Source organism: Lontra canadensis, unplaced genomic scaffold (assembly GCF_010015895.1).
Source record: "Lontra canadensis isolate GAN:19392208 unplaced genomic scaffold, GSC_riverotter_1.0 scaffold35, whole genome shotgun sequence".
In the NCBI taxonomy this organism is placed as follows: domain Eukaryota; kingdom Metazoa; phylum Chordata; class Mammalia; order Carnivora; family Mustelidae; genus Lontra; species Lontra canadensis.
The window spans coordinates 11175420-11195068 of record NW_022631029.1 but is presented as its reverse complement, the minus strand read 5'-3'; the positions used below and the strand labels follow the sequence as shown (position 1 = coordinate 11195068).

Sequence of the window (19649 nt, the reverse complement as noted above, 5' to 3'; positions counted from 1 at the left end):
CAGATGGTTTTACTGGAGAGTTCAAAGAATTAACACTAATTTTACAGTTTCTTCCAGAAAACAGACAGGGAAAGAACAGTTGTCAGCTGATTTTACAGAGCCAGCATTACTCTGATACCCAAACAAGGCAAAGACTGTACAAAAACAACAACAACAACAAAACCCACAAAGCAGTATCTCTCATGAACTAGGTAAAAAAAAAAATCCTCAACCAAATAAAAGCAAACCCAACAATATAGAGAAAACAGATATAAGTGATGCCCAAATGGGTTTTATTCCAGAGTTGCAAAGCTGGTTCCGTATTGAAAATCAGTCAGTTTACTCCATCATATCAAGACTAAATATGAAATAGAAATATCACATGATCATATTTTGTGTTTTTTGATGCAGGAAAAAAATTATATATCCATTCATCATAAAAATTCTCTAGTTGGAATAGAAGTGAACTATGTCATCTTGATAAAGAGCATCTACAACAGACTTACAGCCAACATTATATTTATAGTGAAAGGGTGTCTTCCCTCTAAGATTGAGAATAAGGCAAGGATGTCCACAGTCAACACAGCTTTGCAACACAGCACTGAAAGTTCTAACCACTGCAGTAAGACAAGAAAGAAAAATAGGTCTACATATTGGAATAGAAAGGAAAGAGAAAGAAATAATGAAAGTGTTACTTACAGATAAGAGGACTGTCTAGGTACAAATTTCTAGAACTAATGAGTTTGGTGTAAGGTATGAGGATACGAGATCAACACTCAAAAATCAGTCACAATTAAAAACTACCATTTTGGGGTGCCTAGCTGGCTCAGTCGGAAGAGCATGTGACTCTTGATTTCAGGGTTGTGAGTTTGAGCCACACATTGAGCGTAGAGATTAATAAAAATAAATAAATAGACTTTTTTTTAAACCCTACCATTTATAATTCTTAAAAAGAAAATTAACTATTTAGGCATAAGGTTAACAAAACATGTATAGGATCTGTGTGCTGAAAATTACAAAATACTAATGAAAGAATTTTTTTTAAAAACCTGAATAAATGGAGAAGTAGACTGTATTTATGTATTGAAGGACTCTACATAGTACAAATTCACCTATTTCCAAATTAGTCTATAGGTTTAAAGCACTTCCTTTCAAAATACCAGCAAAGATTTTTGTAGACATAAACAAATGATTCTAAAATTTATATGGAAAGGCATAGGCTGTAGAAGCTAAAACAATTTGGAAAAGATGCATAAAGTGGGAGGAATTATTCTACCCAATATTAAAGCCTGCTATATAGCAGCAATAATCAAGACAGTGTGGTATTGGTGGAGGGATACATGCATAAATAAGTGGGATGAAATACACAAAATAGGAAATAGACCCACAAAAATATGCCCAACTGCCATTTGACAAAGGTAAAAAAGATTCCTCAATAGAGAGAGGAGAGCAGGGGCCCCTCGGTGGCGTAGTCAGTTGAGCATCTGACTCCTGGTTTCAGTGCAAGTCTTGATCTCAGGGTTGTGAGATTGAGCCTTGAGTTGGGCTCCAAGCCCAGTGAGGAGTCTGCTGAAGTTTCTCTCTCTCTAAAATAAATCTTTTAAAAAAGAGAGAGGGAGGAGAGCATTTTCAACAAATAATGCTGGAGCAATTAGGCCAAAAAAAAAAAAAAAAAAAAGAGAGAGAGAGAGAGAGAGAGAGAAAAGAAAAAGAAAAGGACCTTAACCTAAACATTTTTCTAGAAAAGTTAACTCAAAATGGATCACTGACTGAAATGTAAAACTATAAACCTTTTAGGAAAAGTTTTTGGAACTAGGTGTCTATTAGCAAAAAATTATTTGACTTGACACCAAAAGCATGATCCATAAATGGAAAAATTAATAAATTGGACCTTGTCAAAATTAAAAACTTTTGCTCTGGAAAGCCCTTATTAAGAGGATGAAAAACAAGCTACAGACAGGGAGAAAATATCTTCAAACCACATATATATCCAACAGAGGACTAGTATCTTGAATATATAAAGAACTCATAAAATTCAACAGGAAAGAAAAAAGAAAAATCAATTAGGGGGCTCCTGGGTGGCATAGTTGGTTGGACCTCAGACTGTTGATTTCGACTCAGGGTCATGGAATTGAGCCTCACATCAGGCTCCATGTCAGCGCAGTCTGCTTCAGATTCTCTCTCCCTCTCCTGCCCCTCCCACTCGTGCTCGCTCACTCGCTCGCTCTCAAGTAAGTGAAAAAAAGTAAATATTTTTTAAAAAATCAGTTAGAAGGGGCAAAAGACGTGAGCAGACATTTGACTAAACAGGATATATGGATGACAAAGTAGGACCTGAAAAGATGCTTAGCATTTTTAGCTATTAGGGAGATAGAAACTAAAACCACCGTGAGATGTCACTATACACCTGTTAGTGCAGAACGGAGGAAGTTAAAAATAGGAGAACAAATGCTGGCAAGGATGCAGAGAAACTGCATTGCTCATACATTGCTGGTGGGTTACTCTGGGGAACAGGTTAAGACTTTCTTATTAAACTGAACGTGCAACTGCCGTGACTCAGTAATTGTACTTTGGGGCATTTAGCCCAGAGAGGAAAACTTCTGTTCACACAAAAACCTTTGCACGAACATTTATAGCTTTATTCGTAGTAGCCGAAAACTGGAAACATATCACATATCCTCAAATGGATAAATGGTTGAACAGGTACATCCATACCATGAAATATCCTACTCAGCAAACAAAAGTGGGGGGTGGTGAGGGCAGGGGGGAATGAACTATTTGATGCAAGCAACAACTTGGATCAATATCCAGAGAATTATGTTGAATCAGAAAAGTCAGTCTCAGAAAGTCGCATTCTATGTAATTCCATTTATAACATAGAACATTCTTTTTTTTTTTTTTAAGATTTTATTTATTTATTTGACAGAGATCACAAATAGGCAGAGAGGCAGGCAGAGAGAGAGGAGGAAGCAGGCTCCCCGTTGAGCAGAGAGTCTGATGTGGGGCTCGATCCCAGGACCCTGGGACCATGACCTGAGCCAAAGGCAGAGGCTTTAACCTACTGAGCCACCCAGGCGCCCCAACATAGAACATTCTTGAAATAGAATGTTAAAGAAATGGGGAACAGATTAGTGTGTTTGCTAGGGGTCAGAGACAGGGGAGAGGGACCAAGCAGGGAGGGTGTGACTATAGAAGGACACCAGGGTTCCTTGTGACCATGCCTGGCTATATTATGTTACAACTTTACAGAATGTTACCATTGGAAGAAACAGAGGGCACACATGTTCTCCATTTGTGTTTTACAATTGTGTGTGAAGCTACAATTACATCAAAATTAAAAGTTTAGCAGTCTTCCTTCGGGGTGCCACCCTGCTGTCGCCATGGGCTGCCATACAACCCATGTTACTGGTATCATAAGAACAAGCCATATCCAAAGTCTCACTTCTACAGAGATGTCCCTGATGCCAAGATCTGCATCTTTGACACGAGGCGGAAGAAGGCAAAAATGGATGAGTACCTACTATGTGGCAACATGATCTCAGATGAGTATGAGCCGCTCTCCTTTGAAGCCCTGGAAGCTGCCCCTATTTGTGCCGACAAGTACATGGTGAAAAGCTGTGGCAGTGATGGTTTCACATCCGAGTGCAGCTTTCCCCCTTCCACATCCTCTGTATCAACACGATACCGTCCTATGCTGGGGTTGAGGTGCTCCAGACCGACAGGCAGAGCGCGCCTTTGGAAAGGCCCAGGGTACAGTGGCCAGGGTCCACAGTTGGCCAAGTCATCATGTCCATCCTTACCAAGTTGCAGAGCAAGGAGCATGTGATTAAGGCCATACAAAGGGCCAAGTTCAAGTTCCCTGGCCACAGGAAGATCCACATTTCCAAGAAGTTGAATGCAGATGAATTGGAAGACATTATGGTTGAAAAGCCCCTCATCCCAGATGGCTGTGGGTCAGTTATATCCCTAATAATGGCCCCTTGGACAAACGACAGGCTCTGCACTCATGAGAACTGGCACTGCACCCTCCTTATTCATGCCCACTAAAAAATCCTGCCTCCTGTATTTAAAAAAAAAAAAGTTTATTATAAAAAGAAAGGCCTATGATACCTACACTTCCTGTACCGGTCAACATAAGTATGAAGGGAGGTGCAGCCTGAGCCAGGCTGTGAGGGTTACAGTGGGTACACATGGTAACAGTGAGTCCTAGCTATCCTTACGTTTATTTTGACTGAAGTATTCAGTACTTCTACTCCACCTTATTCAGAAATTATTTAGTCATTTTTACGTATTGTTACCTTTAGTAATAATAAGGTTCATTTACCTACTTACCAGATATCTTCTGAGGGTTCTCTTAGTGTTGACCACACGATCCATGCTAGGAATGAAAAAGGAAAAGTAAGAAGAGTGATAGACTGAGCCCAGCCCCGGCACTTCCGGTTCCTATGTAAATGGTGCTGGTCATGTGCTGGGTCTGGAGCTGGTGTCTGTTTTGACTGGAACTACTAATTCCCTATTTCAAGCTTCAAGGTAGAGGTCCTGGTGTTTCGATTAGCTGATGGGTAAACTGGGTTTTCAATAACTAAGACACTTTTTTTTTCATATTTTGATATCCATTTGGAATTCATCTTACATCAATGTTAGAATTTAACTGGTGGTGTTTTTCTTTCTCGATAATACATAAAATAATGGTGCTGCTTGCACTTAGTGGCTCCTTGGACTCAGTGAGATCTAGTAATCCCGCCCAAAAACAAGCTTTCAGTTTTCATCTGGATATTTTGCCTATCCTAATTTTATTAATAATTTTATTAAACAGTTTAGGGGAGAGGCTTTTTTTTTTCTTTAGAGGAACTCCTAACAATCTGAGGGTTTCGTGGTAAATTCTGTGACATTCCATGGTGATAATGTAGTACTTATATACACCCAAATGTTGAAACCTCATTTCCCCTCATCTTTTTCTCTCCTTTGTTTTTCAAGTGTCGATATACAGCATCTGGTTTTACGACAAGAATGACTGTCACCGCATAGCCAAACTCATGGCCGAGTAAGTATTTATATCACAACGTAGATTCGATTAGTGATATATGAGAGATGAAGAAATGACTTTAACCCTTCTCTTTGTTCCTGAGTCTACTAACTCATTTATTTCTTTCCTGATATCCTGCTTATTGTCAAAGTTTGTTAGAGGCAGAAAACCTTAGAGAACTCTAGAATCATCTGTAATCCTACTACTCCATTGTCAGGGTTTTAGTCCGTTTCCTTCTAGTCTTTTTCTTTATTTGTACATTAGGTTGGGTGATGTGCTTAGGGCTGTCAGACTGCCTAACCCCAGAGGATACCATTGACACCCAGGGCACAGCCTTCCCATCAGCTGCAGGGGCTTTACTAAAGGACTTTTATTGCAGGCTCCCTCCAGGTTTCCGCTCTGACAAGTGGTGCCACGTTCAGTGGCTGGTGGAGAACTCCTGCTCATGCTTTCCTCAAGTGAACTTTGTCTTCATACCAATTTTAGGTTTAGTAGTCCCTAGTTCACCACCAGGTTGTATTCCAGTAAATGTTTTCTATGTCAGAATCTTGGAATTGGGAGAGTAATTTCATTGAATTAATGTGCTGAAGGGGGACTCCCTGTTCTTTCTCAGGCCAGCCCTTGGGAGCCGCCTGGCTTACCTGTGCTGCTGACACTGCTAGTCTGCATTCTGGGAGCCCAAGATACTGGTGCTCAGGGTGCCCACGGTAAAACACGGCTCTGGGCAGAGCGTTGCAGCGGGCACTGTGTTCTGGCTCACCTGTGTTTCCCTCACACAGTTTTTACCTGAATCTCCTCAGAGATGTGGAGCCCCCTCTGTCCAATCAGAATTCCCTTTGCTCTCCTCCAAGGTTCTTACCTACATCTTTAGAAGAAAACAGTCTTCATTTTTAGCATGTTAAAACAGGCCAATTTTACACTAATTTCTGTAAATGTGTAAGTAAATAATTAGCTCCCAAACCTCAGTTCCAGGTATATTTGCATTTTACAAAAAGCACACATGGCTATGGTGACATTTTAATCCAGGACCACTCACATGTCCTGATGGGATGTTCGTCAGCCTCCTGCTTTGTTTGCTTGGCTGTGAGCTCATGGGGTGGCCATGTTTATTACTCTGGGCACACACCCCTGCAGACAGTGATCCAAATGAACTTGGATCCCTCAGGCTTGAAAACGTGAACCACACTTTCTTTTTACAACACTTTTTCTCAGGAAATTAATTAATTAAAATTGTTTTTTACAAAGCCATTTGCTTATTTGATGACTACTTTTTTGTAGTTTTGAAAGTTACAGCAAAGGCACTCTACTTCTAATTACTTAGAAGACACAGATTTGCTGAGTCTTGGTTATTCTGAAATCCAGAATATTTTCCTTAAATATCCAAACTTTGGAATATATTAATATATAGACTGTCTCCTGCAGATTGAGAGCTTTGGGGGGGGGTCCCCAAGTGAGAACTGTGTCTCTTTTAGCTTTAATAGCTATTTACAGGAAAGCAATTTGAGCTTTTTTTATAAACTATCAGGGCCATTGATAACCCTCATATAAGACGTCAGGTAAATGAGGCAGAAGACTGAAGGCCTATCTGAAAATATTGTATGGAACCAAAATAGGGAGAGAAAGTAGAAACAAAAACCAGAAGGGAAAAGAAGAGCCTTCGGGTTCTTTCATAAGAAATGCCCCAAAGAGACCCATTTGCTTATGCTTTCAGCTGATTTTACTAGAAGCGGGGGAGGTATTGAAAGTGATTAGAGTGCCCTCATGAAACTGTTGATAAAGAGTTCTAAGTGTCTGACCTATTTATGGCCAAAGAGAATACCTTATATGTTAACATTAACTTTGTGATAAATGGTGTTCTGGTCACCAAAGATAAAAAAAGACTACTTTATCTTTCCTTGCTCTGACTTTGCCTGTGTACAGCCACTCTTTGCCACATATTTCAGAATATCATCTCTGCCAACCAGAAACACAGGTGACCCTGGGATGGACATATTATGTGTCAATAACTGTGCTTGTCGGTGCCCATCCTGTTCAATCACTGTTCCACAGCCACAATATGGTAACAATTCTCCAAGTAAAGAAATTGACGTATTCCAAAAGATGTTTGTAGAAACTGAGAAGCTGTGTGGGAGAACAAGCAAACTTCTAGACCTGTACTGTATCCGAATTTGGAAATCCTCTCTAGTCAGTGGCAAAGTTGAAAATCCACTAAACTTAGGAAATGCTGACTCTCCTAAAGAGGAAATCTACTCTGCCAGAAACTTTTCTTAACAATAAACACTTGGGGCGCCTGGGTGGCTCAGTGGGTTAAAGCCTCTGCCTTCGGCTCAGGTCATGGTCCCAGGGTCCTGGGATCGAGCCCCACATCGGGCTCTCTGTTCAGCAGGGAGCCTGCTTCCTCCTCTCTCTCTGCCTGCCTCTCTGCCTACTTGTGATCTCTGTCAAATAAATAAAAAAATAAAATCTTTAAAAAAAAAACAAAACAGGGCGCCTGGGTGGCTCAGTGGGTTAAAACCGCTGCCTTCGGCTCAGGTCATGATCCCAGGGTCCTGGGTTCAAGCCCCACATCAGGCTCTCTGCTCGGCAGGGAGCCTGCTTCCCTTCCTCTCTCTGCCTGCCTCTCTGCCTACTTGTGATCTCTGTCTGTCAAATAAATAAATAAAAATCTTTAAAAAAAAAAAACAATAAACACTTGTTTATATAGGCTATGAGATTTGGGGAACTCGTGGAAGTAAGCTTTATTCCTGATTTTACAGATAGGCTTGGAGCATATTTGAGAGAAGGGCGAGAGGCAGGGGTGTTCCTCACAGAGTTTGGATTGGAAAAGGCCTTTCATAGTCCAAGCATCATTCCTGTCCCTTCCATCATCTGGATAGCTTCTGCTTACAGCAGTGGTGAGCTTTGTAAGGTAGCCTGTTCCACCGGTGAGCAGTGGTGACTGCTAGAAGTGTTCTTCCCTTTGGGGATGCCTGGCTGGCTCAGTCAGTAGAGTACGCTACTCTTGATCTCAGGGTCAGGAGTTCAGGCTCTATTTGGGCATAAAGTTTATTTAGAAAGAGAGAGAAGAAGGAAAGAAGGAAGGGAGGGAGGGAAAAGAAAGGAAAAAAAGGGAAAGAAAAAAAAAATGTTCTTCTTTCGAATCAAAATTACAGATCCTGTCCAGGTCAGGGAGAAGAGGAGTGCCAGCCTGGGCAAGCCAGGCAGCATGGCAGGAGGTAGGAGAAATAGGCTGCATGACCAGAGTCCTGAGAAAAGGTGGATTCAGACCAGTGCAGCCTATAACTGATTGTAAATACAAGTCACTTGAAATAGCAATCTTTTTTTCTCCTGATTATTAAAGGAGCACCTGTTAATTATGGCAAATGAAGAAAAGTGCAAAAAAGGAAAGTGAAATTGCTTGTGACCCACCATCAAGAAATAACCAATATGTCTATCCAGTCTTCTTTTCCTTTGCAGCAGACCCCACAGCTGTGACAATACAATCTTCCTTTCCCAGTATGAATATAAAAGAAACAATATTGATTCTAATTGGTCAGATCCTCATATCACATACAGGTCTTCTTTCACTCTACTGTAAAGTCTATGATTGTACATTCATTTTAGAAATAATCATCCCAGGGTCTCCTGGGTGGCTCAGTCAGTTAAGTGTCTGCCTTCAGTTCAGGTCATGATCCCAGATCCTGGGATTGAACCCCACATCAGCCTCCTGCTCAGTGGGGACCCTGCTTTTCCCTCTCCCTGCTTGTGCTCTCTCGCTCTGTCAAATAAATAAAATCTTTTAAAAAAATAAAATTGACCTGTCATCCTATTCAGAGCTATTAGACTCTAGATAGAGAAATGACGTTATCTTAAAGTAGCATTTTCCAAACAAATCCCACCTCAGGAGAAGATTCTATGGTCAAATAAACTTGGGAAAATTTATAAGCCCACCCTTCTTGGAGAATCATAATACATGTTAGCATGTTAAAAACTGCGAATGATTCTGCTGTTTAAAAAATAAAGGCTCTGTTTAGTATTGTGTAATGTTTTCAAATACAAGAACCATCCCACACACATTAATGGGAGCTCCTAGGCAGGCTTTCTTAATGTAGTGAACATACACTGAGCAGCCTGTTCTTGTCCTACTCCAGTTATTCAAAAACAAACAAAACTCAAAACTTTTGCTCCTAAATTATTTTATTGCCTATCCTTATCACTATCCAGAAGGTTCTCAGTTCATACAGTTATCAAGCTGGGTCTGTGCCCATAATAACCTGTGGCTGATAAGCCTGTTCAGTAAAGCTGGGATTAAAACCTAAATGAACTTTAAAAAGACCCTATCAGTGGCGTTCTTAACCTTCAACTTTTCTCGCTTTATGTATTTTCAAGTGCAGAATTAGCGTAAGCACCAATCAGAATAAAGAGCATTGCCACAATCACCCTGACCTCAACCACCCACTCAGTGATTTCTAAGAAGAGAATAAGGGAAACCTTTGAAGATTCCCTGAGACCTCTCTTCTCAAGAAGGTCCTCTCCCTCTTCGGTAGTCCGGTGTCGGTACAAAATTTGCACAGTGGGCTCCTCAGCTCTGCAGCCTGCCTTTGTCTTGCTGGCATGTCCATCTGAAAATGTACTCTACCTGGTACTTGACTGAGTCTGAGAGACTTCAAAAAAGAGGAAGAAATAATTTTGTCTTTTTTAACTTACTGCTCCCACCAATGCTAGAAGAGATTCCATACTTCTTTCCTAACAGTGAGACACCATCAGTCGGCATTGCTGTGCATGAGCTGGTGAAGCGGTCAGTCACGTAGTCCCAGGATGAGGTAACCGAGGCCCTGCGTTTGTATTGGGAGGGCTGTGTATCCTATGATGTTCTTTCCATTTCCTGAGAAGATGAGCACCAGGAGAGTTCATGGGTCAGGTTTTGTCTAAAGAAGTCTTTCTGAAACCTGTTTCTCTTCCACTAGTGTTGTAGAAGAGGAGACACGGCGGTCCCAGCAAGCTGCTCGGGACAAGCAGAGTCCCAGCCAGGCCAACGGCTGCAGTGACCACAGGCCCATCGACATCCTGGAGATGCTAAGCAGAGCCAAGGATGAATATGAGAGGGTGAGATGCTGACTGGGAGGACCCAGAGGGGAGGAGTCCTGCCAGGGTCTCATGTACTGCAGAAGTTACCTCAAGGCCGGAAGAGAGAATTAGTCCAAAAAGAAAGTGCATCCTACTGTTTCTAGCCCAAAAGACAGGGAAAGAAATTTGCTTATCTCAGAGTCCTTGAGTTGGCATGAAAGTGTAGAATGTTCTTTTTCTGTCATTACTATGGGAGAAAATGGTTTCAGGGTGCAGAAGTTAGCCTGCAACAGGTAGTTCTGAAAAAGCTTCTTGCCTCTTGTTCACCCCTGCAGTCTTTGCTAGGGCTTAGGAATTTATGTAGTCTGATCATTTGCACCTGCTAATACTAAAGGGTATATTTATGGTCTCTAATTAGTGGTGGGTTCATGGCCTTTAATAAGCAGCATTTAGATTTTACCCACATGTGAAGCTTTTCTAGAATTCTTTTTTTTTTTTTCTTCTCTTTTGTGTGTTAGTTTAAAAGTTAAATCATAACATTTCCTCCCCAGGTTGAATAAAATGGAAGTTGCAGTACATTTGTTAATTTATTTAATACACACTTACGAACTGTCTACTGTGTGTCAAGCAGTGCATATTTCCTTAGTGGTCTTCAAACTGCACATGTGGCTTTGGAACTATCCTGGCTTTTTGCTTGACGTGGGCACTTCAGAGCCCCACGCTTCCTAGGAGCAGGACTGAAGGTTCCCACTGCGGCACTTTGTTGCCATGGAATTGTAATTGTCACCTTACTCTTTACTCGTATTTCGTTAAGTACTTTCTTTCATTTTTTGTATAATCCTCATCTCACCCAAAGTTTAAGGAATAAGGTATGAAAACCACTCTCTGGTATATTTCCCAAACGGTTCTGCTCTAACAGTAGCCTATACATGGTTAGCAAGTGATCCTTACGGAAAGGTTCCAGTTGGTCAAGTGAGTTAAGGAAACATTGTTTACATGGCTCCTCCTCCCCCTTCTTCATGGGGCTTAGCAATGCTCAAGACTCTGAGAGGTCCTATAATAAATTCCCAAGTTAATTTAACCACAGGACCATTTTTCACATACTCCCCTTTGCATCTCAAAAATCTAGTTTAGGAAGCAAACTTTGGAAGTAGTGCTCTGGAAGGGAGTTTCCTCTGACAAAGGAAGTTCTATTTAGACACCAAAGGAAGGCCCATTTCCGGTGTGGAGAAGTATACAGTGGAGTCCATGAGAAGTTTCAAGTTATACCAAATGCCTCAGTGTCTCATAGAGAATTAGGAGGACTTTCTGGATCTGTGAAAATTAATATAGGAAAAGCAGTCATCTCTGTAGTAGATTCATTGATGTCTAGGGAACTGGATGAGAATAAATTTTAAGAATCACTTTTTGTACTTGCAGGTCACCTTATATTCCCCCCAGATCCCCTCATATCCTTAATAAGATCTGGATTATCTACACAGATGCCTCTTTCAGTTTTTGTAGAGGCTTTTCTGTGTTCTGATAACAGGTAACTAATAAACCCAGGTCTCCGTGGCGCATACGTAGTGATGACTAGGTCACCGTGCTGTCACACAGGACAGAAAGTGTCGGGCCCGTACACCAGAGCTGGCATTCTAGAAGGTGCCCCAGCCTACTCCTCAGGCTAAGGAGAGAGTGGCCACAAAATGAAAGAGGAACGGAAGCTTAGTTTTTGTACACAGAGCTGTCAAGGAACTTGAGGTCAAGCAGGCAGTCTGAAAATCTGACCTGATTCCTGGTTAATACACATTGTGAAAGTAGGAATATGGGGAGCACCGTAGCAAATAACTGTTGTAAAGAAAATGTTCCCATGGTGTGGGATCAATAAAATGATCTCTAAAACTAAAACCTTTGGGAACTTAGTCAAATCTTTGGTAATTACTTTATGACGCATTATTTCTGTTTTTGAAAACTATCTGTACATAGACAGAGCTTCCTGAAAGAACAGTTTTGTTTCTTATCTGCACTTGCCTGTCATCTCACCAAATGGGCTTGGTATTAGCAGTGACCCATGAATTCATATCTCGGTGTTTGCATGCACGCTCTCAGCTGTGGCACGGTTCCAGATGGCTCCTTCGTTTATCTTTAGGTAGAGACTTAGATTGACAGAGTCAAGGGCAGGGTACAAACCACACCTCAGCAATGGGATGTGCTCCCAATCCTAAAACTCCCCCATCCACTGTGTGTCATGCAATGAATGAAATTCCAGATTTTGGGGTAAAGGATTTATAATAGAAACTGCTTGGAGATAAGAACAGTCTATAGTAAACACCTCCCTGGCAGTCCCATGGTTTGTTTCAACCAACTTACCTTTTTTAACGTAAAGAAAGATAGCTAAGCCCACAGTTTTTTACAGTTGCTCCTTGTTGCGTTGCTTCTAACCACAGAAATTATCCTAGATTTTTGTGGGGTTGTTTGTATTTTATATTTAAAGATTAGAGAAGAAAAAGACACAGTCCCACCACCTAGAAATAATTACTGATAATACTTGATTATGTATCCTTCCAAAAGTATGTATAAATATGTCCCAGTGTGTGTGGTACATTTCTCTACACTACTTTTATTAACTAGTTTTAAAAGTCTATTTTATTAACTCTTTCATAACTAGTTTTTTTCCCAAAGAGCAATGTCTTTGTGACAGTAGCTGTTCCTCTCACAGGGAATTCTTGCGAGATTGCTTTTGGTAGAATGAAAAGTCTTTGAAAAAGAGAACAGTGATATTAATAGCTGCATATTTTTCCTTCCATGCCTTACATAAACAATACGCTGGGGGTTTTTTGTGATTCTCTTAAGAACTCAGAAATATATCCTGTAGCTAAGTCTTCATGTTGGACATTTTCTTTTAAGGTAAATTACTTGAAATGGAATTGGTAGATCAAAGGATTTTGACTTTTTTTTTTTTTTTTAACATATAATGTGTTACTTGTTTCAGGGGTACAGGTCTGTGATTCGTCAGTCTTTGGGGAGGGTATGTGCTGTGGATTTTGACATTTTTAAGGTTTTTACCAAATACTGTAAAATTAACCTCAAGAAAGTTTTTGATTGTCCACTTCCCCCAATCCATACAAATACTAGAGTGTCATTAGCATACTCAGGAAACTTTCCAAGAACAGTCCTGCACATGTATGAAAAAATGTCTGAAGTTCCAGAGACCTTTCAAAGCATAACCCATCTTGTAGCTCATGTTGAGTAAATATAGGAGACTCAGCTGCCCCCCAAACCACATGGGCCACGGGAGCATGTGCAGCGGGTCAGGGCGGACCCGATGCAGACAGAGCCTGGCCCGGCATCAGAGGGTCACCTGCAGCTCAGCTCTGGCTGGTTGTTGCCAAGGTATCCAGCCTCTCCCTGAAAATAATAAGCTGGGATTTTTATGTGCAAACTCAATTTTAAAAATGCTTCTGAGCATTTTATATCTTTGTTCTGAGAACTTGCTGTGAGCAGTGTTTTGAGCTTTTCTCTGATACAGTTTAATTCCAGGCATTCTCCATAATGTGTTGATACAGGATGATGGTGGTGTTGCATAAAGAGGTGGTGGGAGATGAAGCCGTTTGATAAGCAGGTGAAATAGTTGAAGGGGGTTAAGAGGTATAGGCTGCCAGATAGAAAACGAGTGAGTCCCAGGGATGAACAGTACCGCACGGGAATGTAGTCAGTAATGCTGTAGGACTGTCTGGTGGCCACACTACCTCATGGGCACTGTGTGACCTGGAGAATTGTCCGCTACTTCAGTACTAGATGTTTCCAAAAGGTACTTCACAGGCTTTCCCACACTCTTTCACCTCTAGGTAACTGGGAAACACTGAGTAAAAGATGTTCTGAAATAAGGATTAAGTCATTTGAATAGAAAAAAAAAAAATGCCTCTTAGCCATTCTTTTAACATTGGAGTGCCTAACACTGTGCTAAAAAAAAAGAAAAGGAAAAGAAAAAGAGAAAAGCCTAAAAAAGATCACTAGATGGATGTGGAATTACACACTGTAGAAACTAAAGTTATATTTGAGTTACATATTACCCATGTCAAAACAGACACCACAGACCGTTTAGAGCACTCTCAAGAGACTAGATTTAAAAAAAAAAAAAAAAAAAAAGCTCCAAACTTCAGCCCGGGTACATGTTAATTTTGATAGGTTAGTACATATGATGTTTTGCTAGCCAAATAATAGCAAAGTTTTCACATGATATACTTTTCTTTTAATTACAGAATCAGATGGGCGACTCCAATATCTCCAGCCCTGGGTTACAGCCAAGTAGTCAGCTCTCCAATCTGGGAAGCACCGAGACTCTAGAAGAGATGCCATCGGGGTCACAAGATAAGGTCTGTACAACTAAAGCCTTAGCTTTGTCCATGGTAACAAAACACAGAGTAGTATTTTGGAAGGATGTTAACACGGTATTATATGATTTGTCATTTATCTGTGAAGGTGCATACCAGCAACATGCTAACGTCCACTTCTATCATTTGTCCTGTCTTTCCGTCTGGATTTTGCAGAAGCCCCCACTCTGGTTGTAGAACTTTTGTCCTTACCACCCTCTTACCTCTTCTTCACCGAGCCGCCAGAGTAACCCTGATTTGACCTAAGTGAGATTATGGTGTTCCTCTGCTTAAAACATCCAGTGGTACCCCCTCTCACTGAATCAGCCATGCCAGTGGTCCCCCAGGCCCGACCTGCTCTGGCCCCCAACCCCTGCCTCATCTTCTCTCTCTGCCTTGCTCACTTGGCCCCAGCCTCGTTGGCTCTTCTGCCTTTCCATGCATTTGCCAGACTCACCCCTGCCTCAGGACAGGCCTTTGCACTTGCTGTTCCCATTGTGTCGAATACTTTCCTCCCAGACAGGGTTTGCTCCCTTTCTTCTTTCAAGTCTCAAGTGTCCTCCATACGGGTGAAGCCTTGTCTGGTCACCCTGTTTGAAGGAACAATCCTGCCTTACTGCTGTCCTCTATCTTATTTTCTCCCTATGGCTTCACCAGCTATCAAGGTTTGTGATACTCTTTACTGGGCATACTGTGTCTCCTCCCCACCTAAGTGTAAGCTCCATAGGGACAAACGGTTTTGCCTGTCTTGTTCATTGCCATATTTTCAACACCTAGCATCTATCATGTTTGTTGACTGAATTAGTTTTCTTTATAGCTGATGACTTGGTAAATGAACAGATACCAAGTGTAAAACCCATGGTTTTGTTTTTTGTTTTTTAAGATTTTATTTATTTATTTGACAGAGAGCACAAGTAGGCAGAGCTGCAGGCAGAGAGAGAGGGAGAAGCAGGCTCTCTGCTGAGCAGGGAGCCTGATGTGGGACTCGATCCTAGGACCCTGGGATCATGACCTGAACTGAAGGCAACCACTTAACTGACTGAGCCACCCAGGCACCCCAAAACCCATAGTTTTTTAACTAATCTTTTTACTTTGAGATAATTACAGATAAACGTGCAATTACAAAAAATAATACAGACAGATCCCACATACCCTTTACCCATTCCACACTGACGACAGCTTGCAGAGTAAAGTACAGCATCACAGCCAGGATATTGACAAAGTCTGCCCATGTGGTTCACATTTGCTCAGTTGTCTTCACATTCATTTCTGTGTGTATGTGCATGTATGTATCTCTGTGTGATTTAATGTCCTGCATAGCTCTGTGTATCCACCCCAATGGTCAAGATCCCAAAGACTTACATCAACACAAGGGTCTTTCGTGTTGCCCTTTTATTGACTCCCCGTCACACCTTCCTGCCTTTCCCCTCCTCCCATCCCTAGCCCTGGCAGCCACTAGTCTGTCCCCCATTCTATAATGTCATTTCAAGAAAGTTACATAAATGGAATTATATAATATATAGCCTTTTGGGAGTGTCTTTCTTCACTCAGCATGATTCCCGGAGATGTCATTGAAATTATTGGGTTCATCAGTAGTGTGTTAATAAAATTCTGCCGCCCAGTCATGTAGGAATACCAAGATTTGTTTAACCATTTCTAACCTTTGCCTGTTGAAAGAACATCTGGGTTGTTTTCAGTTTTTAGCTATTGCGAGTAAACCTTCTGTGAACATTTGTGCACAGGTTTTTGAACACTTGTGCACAGGTGTTTGTACACAGATTTCCATTTCTCTGGGGAAAATGGTAGGCATGCAAATGTGGGTCACTTGGTAATACCATTTGTTAGTTTATTAAGAAACTGCCATAGAGTTTTCCAGAGATGATGTGTCATTAACATTCCCATCAGCAATGTATCCATAATGTTTTTAAGTATTTAGGTGATAATTTAAGCCAGGGTTTTTTTTGTGTTTTTTTTTTTAGATTTTATTTATTTATTAGACAGAGATCACAAGCAGGCAGAGAGAGAGGAGGAACAGGCTCCCCACAGAGCAGAGAGCCAGATGTGAGGCTCGATCCCAGGACCCTGGGATCATGACTTGAGCCGAAGGCAGAGGCTTTAACCCACTGAGCCACCCAGGCGCCCCAAGCCAGATTTTTTATACTGCATTCCCATGCTCCATTTTTACTGTATTTGAATTTAGAGTTCTGAAGGTCAAACGTATGTTAACAGTTGTGCTATGTAACATCTAATTTTTACAAAATAAATGTTGAGGGAGAGAAGGAATAGCATCCCTGTGTTCCTTCTTGTCTGGTGTATCAGCCCGAGTGTTCACTGGGCCAGACACATCCCCTCTTTGATTCATGAGTCACTTCCCCTTTCCTTTCTGAGTCCTGGGATTAAGGATTCTTGTGCTGCCTAACTCCCAGAGCGACTATGAGAACCAAATGAAGGAACAGATCCAAGACCCAGAGAACCATTTAGAACACAAACCTTGGGATAGAAGAGGTTTCCTATTACAGATCCATATTATAGTTAAAATTAGGCTTGGGGAATCAGTGCCTGCTTTCTGAAAAGACAGACAAAAATGTTGCCAATGCCGAGCCCAGTATCTGGAGTCTGGCATCAGCACTGCGGCAGAGCAGCCTTGTCTCTCGAGAGTCTGGCAGGTGCCAGGCCGCGCTCTTCTTGCCTAAATGGGCATGGGAGCAGGTTGGAGCAATACCTGTGGCCACGGCCAGGGAAAGAAAGGCAGAGAGGAAACAGTAACTATGCAGAAATTTCCAGGCAAATGAAAACAGACAGAATACCCTTAGCTTTGTTTCTTAAGTCCCGTGGCACCTGGTGTTAGCATCATTTTTATTGTACAGAAAATAGCTCTTCACACAGAAATTATATAACCGTGAGATGAAGCTAGCATTAATATCATTATTGTGTGTGTGTGAAAAGTGAGACCCAGGGTAATTTTGTAAAAATCTGGCTGCTTTAGGATATGAGCATTTTCTTACTGGTGTATAATTAACACATAGTAAACAAATTCAAATCTCAAGTGTAAACCTTATAACTTTCTAAAGATGTAACTTTTAAACGTTGTAACCACCACCCAGATAAAGAGATACAGAATTTCCACTGTCTTAAAAGCAAGAACAACTGAGTTCATTTGTCACAAATAGGCTAACTGCACCTAAAAGGAATCGTAGTCATTAAGTTTAAGGATAGTTATTTTCATGCACAGATTCTATTGTATTATACATTAAAGACTTTGTGTAATAAGCTTTCAAGCCAAGTTAACAACAGATGGGGCGGTGAAGAAGTGGACCCGGAAGAATGCCTTAAGAGCCATAAAACACTGTCTGTTGAAAGATGAAGGGAGTGATGAGCTGTGCGTGCTTGGCCTTCCAGCAAAAGCACCAGTGACAGATCTGTGGACACACGGGATTGAAGTGGACACACAGAGAATTAGACCCTCTGAGGAGCACCTTCATTCGCACATCCCTCTGAAAGTCCATTTTCTAAGCCACAGTGACAGAACTTTGTAGAATATTGGAATCTGGATAATGTCAGAAGCCATGTGTTTGACTAAAATTATCTTAAAGCCATCAGCAGCCCTGCACACAGATAGTACACTTGTTGGGCAACACTGCCATCTGGTGCTGCGGAGGGAGTAATGCCGTCAACTCTTCACGGATTAAATTCCATTTCAGTTCCATAATTCACTTGCTAAAATTCCCTTGGGACTATTTACCTAGTACATTATATATAGATATATATAAATTGGCGGGGGGGGGTTCCTGGAGTTAAGAATAATACATAGGGACATAGGGGCGCCTGGGTGGCTCAGTCAGTTAAGCATCTGATTTCAGCGCAGGTCATGATCTTGGAGTCCTGGGATCGAGCCCCATGTTGGGCTCCCTGCTCAGCAGGGAGTCTGCTTCTCCTTCTCCCTCTGCCCTTCCCCTGCTCATGCTATCTCTCTCAAATAAATAAGTAAATTCTTAAAAAAAAACAAAAACAAAAACATAGCTTCTGGTGTGCCCAATACACTGACCAGATAGGAAATCTGACGTGGACACTGTAGATCGAGACAGAAATAGGAAATTCCCTAACTGGTGAGAGCTGTAGGGTGAAGGAGCAGTGTGAAGCCTAGAATTTTGTTGTGCACCATACACTGTTGCTCCCTGAATTCCATTTCGCAAGGGGAATGGTCAGACTAACGCTTGATAGAAGTGAAGCATTGCAAAACACAGAATTCAGACAAGGGAAGAATAAAATTCACCTTTTCTATGGATGAGGGAAGACAAATCCATGAATAAGTAAGGCCAACTACTAGAGCAGCCTAGCAGTTTTTCTGGTCGTGGGTGGAGAAGGGAGAGAGGGGTCCTCTCAGATGCAGAGACTATAAAGCTTTTGTGTGGAGAAGCATGCTTTGTTCACTTCCCTCTTATGACTGATTCAGCCAGTGATACGTATTTCTAAAAGTGAGTACATTCTGACCTGTAGCTGCCCCTCAGTTATTCAAGCTGTTGATATACCTCTGTTTTCTAGAAGTCATTTTCACCATCCAGTTGATTAATTCACCTGGAATATATTAATATATCAGTCAGTTCGGGGCATAATGATTAAGAACATGGACTTATCATGAGAACTAGGTTGACTCTGGTTCTGTTGTACTTGGGTGTCACCTGCAAGATGGCAGTGATAACAGTGTGGCCCTCACTGATCAGAAGAGTAATGCATGTGAAGTGCTTAGCCTAGGGCCTCCCACTCGGTGAGTGTTCTGTCTGGCTTCTCTGCTTGCCGTCATAACTTCATCTGTCCCTTCTTATGTGAGATTCCCCTGAAACCCTAATGCCCTACCATGCATCCTATTCCAGAGAAAGTCTGAGACTATTTCTGGCTGGGCAGAAGTTAGAGGGAGGCCCCAGTGGAGAAATTTGGGAACTTTCTGCTGCTTTTGCAGTCAGGGTTCAGGGCTTTCCCATATGGATTCATTTTTTAATGTGAAGTCAATTTTAAACCATTAGAAATACCTTTTTTTAAAGTGTAAAAACATTCCAAGTATACATGCAGGTAATTTTAATTTTTCAAAAGTTGAATTATGTTCCATTGGACAGGTGAAAATTACTACCTGAATAATTGCCATGTTTTGAAGCCCAAGGTATATTTCATGTTGAATATTCCCCAGGTCCTGTTGTTTACTCATTCTTTCTTTTTTTTCTTTCTTTTTTTTTTTTTTTTTTTTTTTTTTT

General features: G+C 41.3%; 1 protein-coding gene, 1 long non-coding RNA gene and 1 pseudogene across 3 annotated transcripts in view; all 3 read left to right on the top strand.

Moving 5' to 3' along the window:
- Window positions 1–19649, top strand: part of DCP1A (decapping mRNA 1A) — a 54417-nt gene that overhangs the window by 24435 nt on the left and 10333 nt on the right. For both annotated transcript variants that reach the window (XM_032868306.1, XM_032868307.1), the window contains 3 exons: window positions 4957–5023; window positions 9952–10090; window positions 14293–14406. In XM_032868306.1, the coding sequence (XP_032724197.1) occupies window positions 4957–5023; window positions 9952–10090; window positions 14293–14406 (320 nt within the window). The remainder of the gene's footprint in view (window positions 1–4956; window positions 5024–9951; window positions 10091–14292; window positions 14407–19649) is intronic.
- Window positions 2671–4053, top strand: LOC116874022 (annotated as a pseudogene).
- The window catches only part of LOC116873977, a 7643-nt gene continuing 4038 nt past the window's right edge, over window positions 16045–19649 (top strand). The window contains exon 1 of the long non-coding RNA XR_004383917.1: window positions 16045–16270. This is a non-coding gene — a long non-coding RNA (uncharacterized LOC116873977). The remainder of the gene's footprint in view (window positions 16271–19649) is intronic.